The 16,475-nt window shown below is 36.0% G+C and overlaps 3 protein-coding genes across 3 annotated transcripts; 2 read left to right on the forward strand and 1 right to left on the reverse strand.

The window, feature by feature from the left end:
- The first annotated feature begins 15 nt into the window (after positions 1 to 15).
- On the forward strand, positions 16 to 5,158 carry LOC133529110 (low choriolytic enzyme-like). Its single transcript, XM_061866740.1, has 6 exons — positions 16 to 259; positions 1,180 to 1,374; positions 2,013 to 2,203; positions 2,744 to 2,882; positions 3,008 to 3,141; positions 4,433 to 5,158. Exons 1-6 carry the CDS (start codon positions 190 to 192, stop codon positions 5,120 to 5,122), a joined length of 1,419 nt encoding a protein of 472 aa, XP_061722724.1. The 5' UTR covers positions 16 to 189; the 3' UTR covers positions 5,123 to 5,158.
- A 430-nt stretch (positions 5,159 to 5,588) lies between these two features.
- On the reverse strand, positions 5,589 to 12,883 carry LOC133529120 (ras-related protein Rab-35). Its single transcript, XM_061866755.1, has 4 exons — positions 12,654 to 12,883; positions 12,265 to 12,564; positions 9,551 to 9,699; positions 5,589 to 8,839 (listed from the first exon to the last, which is right to left on the reverse strand). Exons 1-4 carry the CDS (start codon positions 12,703 to 12,705, stop codon positions 8,735 to 8,737), a joined length of 606 nt encoding a protein of 201 aa, XP_061722739.1. The 5' UTR covers positions 12,706 to 12,883; the 3' UTR covers positions 5,589 to 8,734.
- Positions 12,884 to 13,388: 505 nt separating this feature from the next.
- LOC133529121 (actin-related protein 2/3 complex subunit 4) lies at positions 13,389 to 16,336 on the forward strand. Its single transcript, XM_061866756.1, has one exon. It carries the CDS (start codon positions 13,524 to 13,526, stop codon positions 14,028 to 14,030), a length of 507 nt encoding a protein of 168 aa, XP_061722740.1. The 5' UTR covers positions 13,389 to 13,523; the 3' UTR covers positions 14,031 to 16,336.
- Positions 16,337 to 16,475: the final 139 nt, after the last annotated feature.

A 16,475-nucleotide genomic window follows, 5' to 3' on the forward strand; every position in this document is an offset into this window, starting at 1 on the left:
AGTCCTTTTGATATTTTATGAGATGTTGTTAAATTCTGTATTAGAAAGGTCGGAATGGAACGAATAAAAGTATGCAAAATCAACTTGCCATGCGATTACGAAATTCAAAGCAACATTCAATTTCTATTTCGCAATTATATTGAGAAGTAGTGAAATCTACTTGAATCGAATAGGTCGTAAATTGTGACTATGTTGTGGAGAGTTTCTATTTACATATTATTTTTATTTTACTACACTGGCAATGGTCAAATTCAGCTTGGTATGTAATTTATTACAAATTATTGGGGCCAGATAGGTGGTTGATCCTTATAGTTTATATCAATACGACAAAACTCTACCGGTAATATAGATGGGAGAGAATACCCAATTGGCGTTAATTTCTGTCTGTTTTGTAACGTTAATTATCGTTAATTAAGTTTCAATAAAAAATTGGTTTTGGTGTTCATTTCATAAACTATAAGCGATATTCCAATGCAAAAAAGTCGATTCCCATAAATATTTCATGCTTAATTGCCGTTATCTGATAGCGATTAACTTTTCTTAACAACTTACGCTAGCTGGGTAAGTAGAAGTAGCTACACTATTTTCTAGAATCTCTCAGATACATACCTAAATAACCGCTCACTTGTATCATTTTGGAAAACCAGTCCTATCATTGAATGGGCCATCACTCTAACCAACTGAACTACCGAAGCCTTCTCAACATGTGTAAATAAAAGCACGTAAACAGGAATTAAGAAATGTACTATTCGACCAAGAACCTACCTACCTATAGGTACATACATAATTACGGGGCAGCTAGCTTTCAATAAGCTGGAGAATTTGTTTAAGTAAAATGAATGGTAGTAACCTACTTATCAAACATAAAAATAGAACTTAAATATAATATGCAAAATGTAACATTTTATTCGAATAAACCACCGCGAGCAGTACCCAGTGCAAAGGTGCCCATCGCACTTGCCGTTATCACACCACGTTGGATGGCGATGGCCAAGCTTTGCAGTTTTGCACCAGGTACAAATCCGCGCGGGCATCGAGGGTACGTCTTCTTCCTGGCTTCGTTGATCCCCTCTTAAAATTTTGTAGTGGAAAGAAAGTTGCCTCCTTTTCTTACAACAGGTATCCTCCAAAGCCATTGACTTGTTGTACCTTCTGTTAATACTTCCTTATATATTTTAGTACCAATCGTAAATGGAACAGCAAATGTAAAAAAATTGTTAGGTGAAGATCAAGCGGGGTCTATAAAAACCTTAAAAGCTAAAAGACCGGAAAACGGCAACCTGCTGCTGCCGTCACAATGGGCGCTAGGGCCCGAGGGAACGCCTCGATGGCCTAACGGAGAAATCAAAGTCTATATTGACAGTGATTCTTATGGTAAGTAAACCCCTTGCTTCGTTGAAATGTTTTAAACTGACGAAGTCAGAAATCAGAAATATTTATCGTGTAAACAAGAATATGACTAGGTACATTTCTTGATGAGTATCAACTTATAACTTTAAAAAAATCTCTATTTCACAAAACAGTGTGTCATCATTTTATGGTCTTCATCAAGTCTCGCTTTACGATTATAAAAGCCAGATCACTTTGGGTATCCTCGATCTCTCCAGGATAACAACGAGTGAATACTCTTTCAAACAAAGAAAGTATTTTCCATATTTGCCCAGCGGTTACTGAAAAAATCGGGGATTATGCAGAAAAATATCCCAAAAAAAGGGAACGGACCTTTAAAAATTGTTGTCCTTAAGAAGTTTAAGGACTCCAAAAAATATCCAACGGTGGAGATATCCATGGGCGTAGGCAGGTACAGGCAGAGGGCTGGGGTCAGCTGCCTACCCTAGAGTTCAAATTTTACATACAATGTATGCACTGAGGTGTCTGCCACTTTTACACAATTCGCTTCACTCCGTATTATTTTTCTATATTTCCCTTCCTGCTTCTCTTTCCTTCTCAACGGAAAGTGACCAAAAGATAAATATGTAATAACGCCTTATCCAATACCCATTTGGCAACAGGTGACGGCATAGCGGGTCGCGTGCTGGACACACTTAACAAATTTCAGAGCCATGATGGCTACCTCTGCCCCCAAGTACAGGAGTTGAAAGAGAAGCCGACCGAACCGGTTGGAAGCTGGTTGCACATTACAAATCCGGACCGAGTCCGGCCGTGCGTCCACGACGCGGGGGTTGACGATAATGGAGAAATTGTGAGTTGTACTTAAACTGAAATAGAGTGACCAACCGTGATCGTCCAGTGGCCGCAGGTTGGATTTGAACCAAATTTGAACCGACGTCTTCAGCTTTCGCCTTAGATTATATAGATAACTATGGTTACAGGGGTTACCAGATGTGGGAGATGCGGAAAGTTTCCTAAAAGTTAGAAAAGTTTTATAAATTTATGGATATTTCACAAGAAATGAAAGGAAGTTTCATTTTGGAAATTTTCATTCCCCAATTGCCCCATAGCTTATGTACTTATCGTGTCGGAAAATATTCCATGTGGAAATTTCGCCATTTTGGACACATTCTATACTCGATAAATTGATTGGGACGGGTGACACCGTAACCGGGTGGCCTAGAGATTATGACGTTTGCCGCGAAAGCTGAAGACGGTTATTCGAGTTTAACCCCGACCACGGGAGGGCTAGATCAAATTTAAAATACCCACAAATCATAAACATAACCAACCCTAACTGGTCTTACACATAATTAATTACAAACTAAATCGGTGTTCTTATCGTATTCAGAAAGTAGTGTTAGGATACGACTGTCTCAAGCCTCGGGAGATCCTGCATACCATCCTGCACGGGCTAGGATTCCGAGATGAGGTGACGCATCCACAGCGGGACCTCTTCGTCAGGGTCATGTGGGAGAACATACAGCCAGGTAATAATAATAACCAAATAACCAATGAGACTTTACATCCCTAATACAGGAAAATTTAAACGAGACGTAGATTTGAGTGCTATGAAACCTTTTACGAATATTCAAAAGGTTAATACAATTTTTAGCCTTCAGATCGATGTTCCGAATCCAGTCAGTGGAGACGAACGACGCCGGCTTGATGGAGTACGATCCCATGAGCGTGATGCATTTTCACGACCGCGCCTACAGTCTCAACGGGCACCCTACTATAATGCCTATGGTAAACACCTACTATTTAAACTAGAAGCACTTAGTAATGAAGGAACGGTAAGCAAGATGCCTTTTTTAGGGTTCCGTAGCCAAATGGCAAAAAACGGAACCCTTATAGATTCGTGATGTCCGTCTGTCTGTCCGATTATGTCACAGCCACTTTTTTCCGAAACTATAAGAGCTATACTGTTCAAACATGGTAAGTAGATGTACAGTCAGCGTCAAATACTTTGTAGCAACCAAAGTAGCTAAATAGTTCGGTACACCATATATTTAGTATGGTGTACTGAACTATTTGGCAACTTTGACTGCTACAAAGTATTTGACGCTGACTGTACCTATTCTATAAAAATAGAAAAAAAAAACAAGAATTTTTGGGGGTTCCCCATACTTAGAACTGAAACTCAAAAAATCATTTTTCTTCAAACCCATACGTGTGGGGTATCTATGGATAGGTCTTCAAAAATGATATTTAGGTTTCTGATGTCATTTTTTTCTAAACTGAATAGTTTGCGCGAGAGACACTTCCAAAGTGAAAAAATGTGTGTCCTCCCCCCCCCCCCCCCCCTGTAACTTCTAAAATAACAGAATGAAAAATCTAAAAAAATATGATATACATTCCCATGCAAACTTCCACCGAAAATTGGTTTGAACGAGATTTAGTAAGTAGTTTTTTTTAATACGTCATAAAATTTAAAAAACTTTTTTTTCATCAAACCCATACATACGTGTGGGTATCTAGGGATAGGTCTTCAAAAATTATATTTAGGTTTCTAATATCATTTTTTTCTAAACTGAATAGTTTACGCGAGAGACTTCCAAAGTGAAAAAATGTGTGCCCCCCCCCCCTGACTATGAAGTGTACGTATCTTTAAACGAGCAATCGGAAACGACTCTAATGATTTCGATGAAATTTGCTATTTGGAGGTTTCGGAGGCGAAAAATCGATCTAGCTCGATCTCTCAGATATTAATTTTTAACTTGACCGCTGATGGCCCTTGGCCCTCGTCTCAAGTAAGTGTGGAGAGCCTTTTTTAAAGTAAATAAAATAGTACATTACGATACAAGTGCGAAAAATAGGAAATTCGAAACGAGTGGCGATAAATTAAAACACGACCGAAGGGAGTGTTTTAAATCGACACGAGTTGCGAATTACCTATTCGCACATGTATCGTACAACGTTTTACAGTACATATGGCCCTTTAAATGTTCGACACAGTAACGTAATATGCTACTTCTCGCACTAGTGCTATAAAGTAGCCCCATATGTACTGTAAACTAAATAATAATTATTACTAAAGCTTCCAGGATTGAAAGTAGAGCCTTCAGACGAACTGTCGCATCTAGACAAAATGAAGATAAAAAGGATGTTCAGCCATGAATGCAAGAAACGTCTAGTCGACAACGTTATCCATAGAACATGCGCCAGATTTGACGAACTTAAAGGAGAAGCCATACCAAATAACAATGGAATTAATGGATGTCCTACTGTTAATGGTAATCCTGGGGAAGATATTATAATACCTGGTAACGATGTTACACTTCAAAATGATGAAAGCGCTGATGACCAAGGGATCGGCAATGAAGTTAGTGATGATCAATCAGGAATGAACTTGGATGTGGGGGAAGATAATGGTCCCCGAGTTATAATACCCGGCAATGATGTAAAAGTAGTTGATAGTGGAGTCTCTGATAATGATGCCGGCGAAGATAATAAAATTTTAACAGGCAATAACGTGAATACAAACGAAGGAGTGAGTGACGAAGGTGTTAGTGACGAAGGTGTTAGTGCCGAAGGTGTTAGTGACAAAGGTGTTAATGATGAAGGTGTTAGTGACGACGCCATTAGTGGCATTGACATGTCACAAGCAGCTAAGCCCGTAAAACAAGTTAAAAAGCTTTTAGGTAAGGGCAAGCGAGGGGTATATAACTATAATAATATTCCCGACGATGAGCTTATTGTCGTTGGGTACGGGCCGAACGAAACATAACACAATATTATTCAATTAAAACTTTACACACCAGCATTGGCTTGTTATTATTCAATCTTATTTGGATTTCTTAATAAATTTATCTACACACATCATAAACCCCGCATGATGCGTTCAAAAATCGCAAATCACCAGCATATAAGGTAAAAAAAAATCTTAGAACAAATTTCATATCAGTTATCAGTGAAAATTTTATTATTGCGTAACAATAACGTCGATATCGATTTAATAACGTCATTGAAATTTCGAACATATCTGAAAAACAAAGGAATTGGATTTAAACCAACACGATTTTAAGTTTTATAACGAATACGGGACTTAAGGCATTATATTCATTTCAGGAAATCATAGACATGCATTTTAATATTGTTTCAATATTTATTTTATACTTTTTTTTCTGTGAGTGCATTCATCAACAAACCAAGTACTTCGTTTAAATGACAGGCTTAGGAATAAAATTCCCAAATTTGGTTAAATAATTGTTTATAAATTCATAAATGATAAAAATTATACCTATTATATTACAAAAATATCAATCCATGTTTTCCAATGAGTTCCCGATCAGGGTTTTTAATAAATAGAAAATGGAAATTGCAATACTGCAGATAAAACATACCTTGCCTCAATAATTTTACAAAATTACGTGCTCTTTCACTTTGATCCTGACAGATAAGAGAAGCCTAGAGTCGCTAGAGTCAGGCCAAGCTAAGTTGGCAGCGATTATGATAGTCCAGACGGTAAAAGTGTTATTTTAAACGTAATTTTTTATGGCGTTTACTTAACACTTGCACCGTCCAAAATCGCTGCCAACTTAGCTTGGTCTGACTCTAACTCTGTATAGAATTTGTAGTGACAAAGTGTGGTATTGGAAACACATCAAATTTCTATGAAAATATTACGTTCATGACACTCCCTCAAATATCACCATAAGTCTAAAATTGGTGATTGACGCCAATTTATTTTCTGGTGAAATCGGTCGATTTGATCACGTCGTCTGAACTGGCCTTTAGCTTGATCTAACCACTTGCCGTGTCAATAAAGTCATTAAAATGTATAAAAATAACAGATGTCTGAATTAACCTTTATCTGTCAGGGACAAAGGATACAGTATTATCTTGAATAGTACATACTTATATATCTTTTGATGCATGACTATGAAATTTAGTTTTATTTTTAGATACTGTATCCCACTTTCTCTAATATGATAGACAACCAACTTGTTGTTTTCATTATTAGGGTAAATGTTTGCACAAAATAACATTTATTTGACAGAACTCAGTGAGGCTGTCCATTAATCACGTCATCATAAGTAAGGGGTGAGGGGGGTCTGAAAAAAATCATGCATTTACATTTGTAAGTGGAAAGATCCGGGAGGTGAGAGTCCCACATATCCCCCAAATCGATCCACCTCAGACCTGGGGGGGACGATGCGAACTGCATTCCTACACTGTCAAAAAAAGGGGGGCGGGGCTCCATACAAGAGACGGTTGTTTCTAATATCTATTATCTATAACGGTTAAACATACAAACTTTGAAGTTGGTGTAATAATAAACAAATGAATTGAATAATATCAAAAACTAGCCAAAAACATATGACGTGATTAATGGACAAGCCCTGTGAGCTGCAAGAATTCCAAATACTAATTAGTTGTACAACTTAATAGTTGTTAACCAAACAGAATACGAAAAATTTGGCATTTACAATACTTTTGCCAATATTTACAGTGATATGTAAATATTAAAATATAGTATGACTTAAGTAGGACAAAGAAAAATAAAATATACTTTTAAAATGTGATCAGCATGCGTGTGCCGTTTCAGCCACGTTAAAATAGTTACTTTTTATCAAAACAAAAACTGAAGCTTTTCTAATGTGTTAACATAGCCCATAAAACAAATTGGTCATTCTGTACCAACACTTGAATATCGCATCCAGCGAACCATTACTTAAATAATCATAATAATACATTTCCAATTGTTTAATTTACTTTAAAATTATCCTTATTCGTTCCGATATGGCCCAATCACAGTCCGCGGTTTCCTGTACAACATAAGGCTGGCTATGAAAGAATATACGCACCTTCGGTATTTCCTAATTCATTCCACAATGAGGATCAGTCATTGTATTTCCCGCATATCATATTTTGCTATATTTATACCTGATCATAACATCATTCAACTAAAATACAATTTCGGCATAAATGCCAATGGGGTTTGAAACTGGCAGAGGTTTGCATAGATGGCGCCATCATGGCTTGCCCCTTTCTCTAGTTTTGTTCTATGAGATTTGGCTTTAATATTGTGGCCTGGATTCCTCCAGGCCATAATATAAAAAAAAAAAACAACAACATTTTGACACAATTCTATGAATTAACAGGGCAAGCTATGCTGGCGCCATCTGTAAAATACTTCAACCGGCCAACTCCATTGGACATAGAATTATACTAGCCGTTCAATTATTATATTTTATGTTCAGCAAAATTGCTTTCAGTGTTTAACATAGGCCATTGCCAATATCATCTTGAAACATACTGCATTGAAAAGTGACTGGGCCATAAAAAAATCATGTGATGAAACCAAACGATGCCTGCCCTCAAAATCGACCTTAGTAAAAATTAAATTAATGGTATACATTTATATATTCTATGCAACATTTCCATATCATACACACTCCACCACATAAAGATATTGGGAGTACAAACACACCTATGCATTCATAATAGCCTAATGTAATTTTTGGAGTCAATATTTCCATATACATGCTCGCTCCTCGTGCACAATGTGTCAACCCAGCGTAATGAAAAATAACCACATATTGACAATGATATACAACAAACTTGTTGAATAGTGACCATAGAATGTAAACTTGACAGATTTTTAAAGGTACTTTTGCACTGACAGGCCGATATAAATTTCATACTGTAGGCAATAAAAAACTGCATTTTGTTGAGGATTGTTTTCAATTTTTGTTCAGTCTTGCCTTTTTTGCTTCACAAGTCTACAATGCTCCAAGATCCAACACAACAGAAAGTCTCTTGTGTATGAAATCATTTGAGGACTTATATATGTAGTAATATCTCTATGAAACCTGAATACAGTGTTTGAACATTTGGTGTGCTAGTTGTACAAATAATAATTTTAAATGATAGTTTATAAGGTTTATATATATGCATGTAAATATGTGGCAATGAAAAGTATCTAAAAATGATTCTATTGTGCTGTCTGCAGGCCATAATTATCCCAATACGAATGATAATAAGTTTCCACTCAATTGCGACAAAATTTCAAATAGAGATCAACATTTTATAACATGCATTAAAAATGCAGTACATATTTCTAAATTACCCTTCATGATGTCCAAACTGCCCAATCAAGTGACCACGAGAGACCACGAGAATGAAACCATTTTCAAAATATTGAATAACGGTTTTGAACAATTCCTTTTTCAAATTCCTAGCACCAGTGACTGGACAGTATGACATGTTTTCCACTTAAGAAAATATTCTGACACTAATGAAACACTTGTATTGTAGTCCGTGGTCCTGCTAGGGTTGTGCAACACACAGTATTTGAGCATAGCGTAAGTGTCCGGCACTGTGCCCTATTTCACCACTAGCAACACTTCTTCTTGTTTTTGCTGCGACTATTCTTCAGGTTGACTGTGTCGTTTGATGTGACGTTTTGTCTCTCCTTCATTTCCAGCTTTGATCTTAGTACCTGGAATTGATAATGCAAAGTGGGTTAATAAACATTAAAAATACCAGAAAAACTTAAACATGCCGCACAAGTAACTTAAAATACGTGAATTAAAAGTACTTCGTAAAATTAGTTAAATGCTTGATGACTCAGTTTAAATTCGAAAAGTGTGTGTGGTGTTTCTATAGTTGTGGCGTTCTCGAGAATGTTCTCCGTTAACTATGAGGAATGTTCTCGAGAACGGCACCACTATAGGTGTTTCCTGCAAGCTTCTTACAACTTCACACTTTATATTATGTGATATGAGTTGAACTTCATCATGAAGCATCTAAATAGTTGATTCATAATACCAAGTACACATATTGGGCTCTCTCTCACTCTCTTTAGTCTGTCTTTATGTCACTCATCACGGTTCTGTGCGACCTGGAGCCACTTCTTCCCCACAGACCATTTGATATCGTCGTCCCAACGCATCTGGGGCCTACTTTGAGGATGTTACTCCTCCATGTTCGCCACGCGACTGATCTAATGGATGCGGTTGTGCGTTAGGGGGAACCAGGAATATTGCTATCTCATTTCTCCATGTAGCTGCATCCCTTACATTGGCCTATGTTGGCCCAGAATGTATACTCGGCATAAGGTGGTTTTAATATGGCAACCTAACTTGCAAATATTGCAATTAAGCTTTTTTTCTTTCAAATGTGTATTGTCCATTTGCCCAATATCACTTACCATTTTTGTGATAGTGAGAAACATCTCCTCCACATTGATATTCTCTTTTGCACTAGTCTCAAACAGAGGTATGTTCATCTGGCTGGCAAACCTCTGAGCGTCCTCCGTGACTACTACTTTCCGTGATGGACAATCATTCTTGTTTCCAACTATAAAGGTAGAGAATATTTATGGTTAATTATGGTTATCTATGGTCAAAACAGTTATCATTCATAAACCCTTGACAAAATGATTCTCCAAGAGTCAAGAATGTGTATTGTAAATGCAAAACAAAAAATCAGCAACTTGACTTATTATTTTTATGAATATTTTAATACAAAAATACAACAAATATTAAAAATTACGAATTTGACTTAAACAATGTGTGGACTTTTTTTTGCACTAAACTAATATTTATTCGAATTATCTCTCAATTGTGCATCAGTAGTAAAAAAATTATAGAATGCTGCTAAATGAAAAATATATAAAAAGAAGTGAGCAATCATCAAATTGTTCTACTTAATTTCAACCCAAATTCGTAATCTTGCCAATTACATAAACACTTCTTACATAATAAGAAAAATAAATGCTGACCTGTTTACCATGGTCAGTTGGGTTTTGTTTTTGGTTAATGAAAGTAGTTCACTTTTAATTGTTTATGGTAATCAACCTTATGAGATCTGTCTGCGAATTTGTAAGATGTTAGTGTGTTTTAATAATTTGCTTTATTTTCATCAGCATTAAGTATCAGCTCTATTTTGTTCAAAACATTGAGTGTATAATTTATTTTAACAGCGAACTTATAATCCACAAAGAGAAACATATTATGCATTTGCCTGTTTATTATTTATCAAAATCTATTTTTACTTACTACTATTGACATATATCTAAGGACGCGTCTTACGGGCACTAAAAATGGTGCTGGTTCAGTGGTGTTGCTCACGTATTCGAGCCAGTCATGCAGTCTAACGCAACTAGTTGCGAACAATCGTGCGCGTGATGCGAACTCATCAACCAATCGCATGGTGGTGTTAAGACTGCATGATTGGTTCGAATTTGTGTGCATGACACCGCTGTACTGGCCCATTCTTATTGCCCATAAGGCCCGTCCTTAGATATACGTCAATGCTTACAACCTATTGTCTGTCTATTAGCCATGCTAAACTACTGATAAAAATTGGAATTCAGCAAATATAAAATTTGCTTAGCTTGGAAGGAAGTGAGAAGGCTACCCTGTCCCCATAAGCACAGCTAGATCTTTATTCATATAGTAACATCCCCTTAAACTGGTTTACAAGCTTACAAATCAGGACACACAACATGGCAATTGACATAACTAATTTTATTATCAATTGGAATTTCAAACCTCTTTTAGTTTTGCCCTCAGTTACAAAGATAAGAGATAGTTTTAGGATGCAGGAATGATAAGGCTCTATGAATACCCACATGGCTTGGGATTATAAATAGCTACAAATTTTGTAATAAAATTCTCTAGTAATTTTCTTAGCAATGATAGAGACCCAATAAGAGTTTTATGTTCACAATTGGACACTGGGATTGATATTTTCAGATAGCAAATGAGTCATGATAAAAAAAAAAAAACAAATTGCTGATTCTGTTCATATAAATAATGTATGCTCCAGATAACATAGCTGTTACATGGAAGTGCTGATTTGTATTTAAACCGGGTTGACTGTGATGTTAACTAATTGCCGAGATACATATAGATTTTTTTACTGTAATCCTAAACATCAAGTCTGACATGAAACATCTATGCATTACTAAACAATAATTTACAAATTGGGTCCACAAATAACAGATTCAAGGATGTTTTGTAGTAGGTTAAAATTTATAAAAATCATTAAGATGTTTTATACCATACACATGTCACATAGATTAAAAACTGAGTAATTTTCTAACTACAAATTAGATAAGAACAATTAATTCCCAAACAGGAGATATACACACAGCTTCTCATAATCAGCTGATAAAAATTTATACCACATCCTTTACAAATGAACCAAAAATACTAAAGTCAAGGAAAAACCAGATTAGAAAATAGCATTTCAATATAACTTCAACTACATTATCCCAGACAAAGGTCAGACATGTATTTTCCCATAAGATAAAACATTTATTGACCTATGACTACTGAATGTGGTATCAGTGGTGAGTCACCAGTAAACCAGTGCTACTGGCAAAGGGAAATAAGTAATTAGATTACTAATACTGTTCAAGTAGCATAACTCATTGATGTATCATTTTAGACACAACACTGATATGGTAATAAGGTTAGATCAGCATTTAAATCTGTTTTGATTTTGTTTAAAAAGGTTTAGGTAAGGTTAAGTTTAGAATGATACTGTGGTATGAAAGTAATTTCACTTTTTTGTGTTAAATGGAAGCTTATTTGGTACAAAAGTAGGTTCTGAACATCAGCCATAGATTCAATGTGAAGTGGAACTTTATAATGGAATTAATCTTATGGGAAGTAAAATCAAAACTGTTTTGCAAGCATCGAACATTGTTTGACACTTTTATCATAGTTAATGCAGGATTAATGGTTTGGATATCAGTCAGGGCAAATTCCAATGAGAATCAACCTGTTTAGGGGGCGGAACACGTAAACAACACCTCATTACAGGCCTCCTAAAGGTAAGAGGTGAAGGTCTTTTGAATTGAGGAAAAGAGAAGCCGTAGCCATATAAAAAATGATTATATGTGTGAGTACTCACCTAAGACTTTGTTCACTACATCACAATTCTGTTCAATCTCATGCAGCCACCGTTTGACGTTCGCGAAGGACTCTCCGTTGGTGACATCGTACACGACGATGACGCCGTGAGTTCCCCGATAATACGTGCTGGTTATCGTTCTGAACCGCTCCTGTCCTGCTGTGTCCCATATCTGCAGCTTCACTCGCTCTCCGTTAATTTCTAGGGTTCTTATTTTGAAATCGACGCCTATCGTCGTTATGTAGCTACCCGAAAACGTGTTGTCGGCGAACCGCAGGAGCAGACAGCTCTTACCCACACCTGCAACACATCACCATCATTGCAATGAGCCATAAATTACCACAAAATCACACGGAAAATCGGTTACTGACGAGGCCTCGCCCACTCACCACTGTCACCGATAATCAGCAGTTTAAAAAGATGATCAAACTCGCGCGCCATTGTTCGGGTGTACTGCCGAAAACTCTCTAAATGGTCATGTGTTCACTAATGACGTTAAAAAACGATTTAACACAACTTGAACTCTGAAAATATTAATAAAACGCATGCCGTAGGACGTTACGTTTGCGTCACTTTACAATACGTCCGCCATTATTATCTTTTTTAATTTCAGTGTCATTACCATTAGGCAAAATTATATGACATTACATCATTACTGATTTATGGCAATACTTGCTTCTAAGGGCTTTACACATGACAACGATTTTGTAAAGATTTTAAAATAGCCGTATTTTTATTTTTTTTATACCACGACGGTGGCAAGCATACGATAAAACATACCATACGGCCCGCCTGATGGTGGTGATGGGTTTGCCTAACATTTGTGTCAAATACTCATCAAAAGCTTGGATACCTGGGCTCCTACCGGGAAAATCGAAGTTCGTCAATTGCGGCCATTATTATCTGTCACTCTAATTACATCTTAGTGAGAGCAAAAGATAAACATTCCCGCAATTTGCAATTTTCGGGTTTTGTGGTAGGCCCCCAGCTGTGTAGTACGCACTTAAATGAATCTTAAATAACTAGAATCTGTATTAGAAAAAAAAAAGATGCAATGTCATTTGGCGCTAGTGCTGCGTGAAATACAGCCAGTGTGAAAGAGATGCAAAAGTGTTAAATTTTTGACAAATATTTACTTTACGATTCTGTTTCGTCAAGGGGGGTGAGTCAATGTAGCTGTCAGTTTGTCAGAATTTATAGATAAAAGTTTAGCTTTAACTTAGGTGTGGTACTCTGTCATTTTTAGTGAAAATACAGCAATGTCGGCGACTCTGAAACCATATCTAACGGCCGTACGCCATACACTAACTGCCGCGATGTGCTTAGAGCATTTCTCATCGCAGGTCGTGGAACGATACAACAAGCCCGAGGTCGAGGTTAGAACGAGTAAAGAACTCTTGCTGAATCCCGTCGTCATATCTCGTAATGCCAACGAGAAAGTGCTAATAGAGTCCTCCATAAACTCTATTAGAGTGAGTATTATGATCAAACAAGCCGATGAGATCGAGAAGATATTGTGTAAAAAGTTCATGCGTTTCATGATGATGCGAGCCGAGAACTTCATCGTTTTGAGGCGAAAACCCGTCGACGGATACAACATCAGCTTCCTGATCACGAACTTCCACACGGAGCAGATGTTCAAGCACAAATTAGTGGATTTCGTTATATATTTCATGGAAGAAATTGATAAGGAAATCAGTGAGATGAAACTGGCCGTTAACGCTCGCGCACGTATTTGCTCCGAGGAGTTTTTGAAGCGTTTCTAAGTGGATTATACTGGTATAGACTATGATGAGGCTGCCACAGCCCCAAGCTTAGTTCCCACCCTTCAACTATTAAGCTCAAATGTGGGTGAGGCACAAGCCTTATTGTGGTGCACTTGGTACTTGATTATTTAGTGACTGATGTGATTCTTAATTTATATTCATCATTATGTTACATGACAAGCAAAGCTCTGTGGGTTCAATGCATGTAGATAATGTTTGGTAAAGTCTAAGGGATGCCTTTTTGCCCAATATATGTTAGCCAGGAATATGTTCCACTGCATATGAGTATCCTGTTCAATTGCTTGATAAGTATGAAAGTGCAGTAATTTTGTAGTCTTTTAGTTTGAAAGCTACCTAAAGTATAAAGGAAAAAAAGCATAGCAAAATCCAGAATTATATATTTTATCTTTTCCTAGACTTTTCCTGTTATGGTATAGTGACTCGTGACACCCATAACCTATAGGACTAAATTGTTTTAGAGTCAATACTAAATACTGAAAACTGGTAGCATCCTCTTTGCCTTTGTTGTTTTCAAGTAATAGAGTCAACCCAAAATAAGTTGGCAGTGATTCTGGCAGTCCAGACAGTGAAAGTGTTATTATAAACCAGTTATCAGTATTTATTTTTAGCAAAAATTATCTGTGCCAATTTAACTTGTTTTTATTTGTTGCCCACTGCTGAGCACAGGCCTCTCTTACTTTGCCTTTATCTAAATTATTTGGCAATATGTGTTAGCCTAAGCAAGCTTGTCTACTTTGAAACTAAGTTATGACTCTGCGCTCAAATGTCAAGGAGAGTTTTTATGCTTTAAAAGAAATATAAAATTTATACTCATTTATAACATGAACATTTAAAAGTATTGTGATGGGAGAATCCAGTGCCAGTCATTTTTTAGCCTACCTAGGCTTGGTATTTTAATATCTAACAATATATTTTTTTAACTAACCATTTACTTTCTTAATCATCTAAGACTTATATTAAATTAAGCTTTGATCTCTTCCTTTAATATGTTTAGACCCACAGGGTTTTGCTGTATACATACTCCCTTGTCTCTTCGATTTTTTGTCTTTTTATTTAAACAGACATAAGTTTAACCACTGCTTAAAATAATGGCATGAATTTATAAATAAAAAGTAATTTTATTCAGTAACTTGATTTCCAAACTTTGTGATGGTACTCATTCCTAACTTAAGGCATTTTATAGGGTTTTATTATATTGTATATTATGTTAGCAAATCCATAGCTACATATTTAATACTACAAGATCTTAATCTTAATCCTTTGACTACTAAAGATGTCATCTGATGGGATATTGTTTCCCATAAAGTTTTAAGTCATAATGTATTGTTTGTCCGCATTTTCGTTAGTCAATTTGGTTTTTCTCAGAAATGTGTAACATTTCAGGATTGCCATACAAACCAAAACAAACCTAACCTAACCTAGCTATAGGATAACTTAGTGGAAATCCTGAAAAGTTAATGGTTTCAGAATTATGGCTAATGATAATCTGACAATCATTACATTATGACTTTCAATAATTATGTCAAACAAAGGGATCCCCATCTGATGCGTACGGCTACAGCTCAAAATCAATCTTTGTGCATTGTAATAAGATGCATGATGAGTGATGACACACAAAACAGCATGACCTTCAGAGGGTTAAGAAACTTCTGGTATAAACATTTTATAAAATAAACTATGAGGCCAGTTTTCAGGATAACTTTGGTCTTGTCACATGCACTAACATTTTAAAATATTTTTAAGTTAGGATTATCAAGTGAACACTCAATTTGTTCAAAGTAAAGATAAACAAAATAAAAGTCCATTCAGATCTAGCGAATGTGCTTGGATGGTATTCCACCTGTCTTATTTCTTGGTCCAATGTGTATTTGCGTTATCTCATTAGCAAATTTTTTGCATAATGTGACAGGGAGACGCGATGCGATGCACAGAAATTGGACAGGAGGTGGAATACCACCGTTATGCACATTTTTGCTTCAAATTGAGCACTTCCCGTAGACCTTGCATGGTCACCTTAATAATTATACACACTGAAGTTGCCAATATGTAAACAATGTTTTAAAATATAAAGAGCAATAAATTAATGAATTTTAAGTATAAGTTTTCGATTCTAAGTTTTATAATTTAAAAATATACTATGACTATATGTTGATTATTTAGTTTTGTTATTATTATTTGTAACATAAGGTCAGAAAGCTAGTATAAGTTTCATTTCATTTAAATAGTTTTATCATGTATTATTTGTCTTGACTTGGAAATCAATAAAACAAGTTATGTATTTGTAACTACATTTTTGTATGCCACAACCATTTTCCTGGTAACATTTTATCATTTATAACAGGCTAATTGTGTGTAAATTTAAAATTGTTCCTGATCGGAAACAGGAAAAAACATGTTAGTAATTGTAGTAAATACCTTCTTAAT

Source organism: Cydia pomonella, chromosome 20 (assembly GCF_033807575.1).
Source record: "Cydia pomonella isolate Wapato2018A chromosome 20, ilCydPomo1, whole genome shotgun sequence".
Taxonomy (NCBI): Eukaryota; Metazoa; Arthropoda; class Insecta; order Lepidoptera; family Tortricidae; genus Cydia; species Cydia pomonella.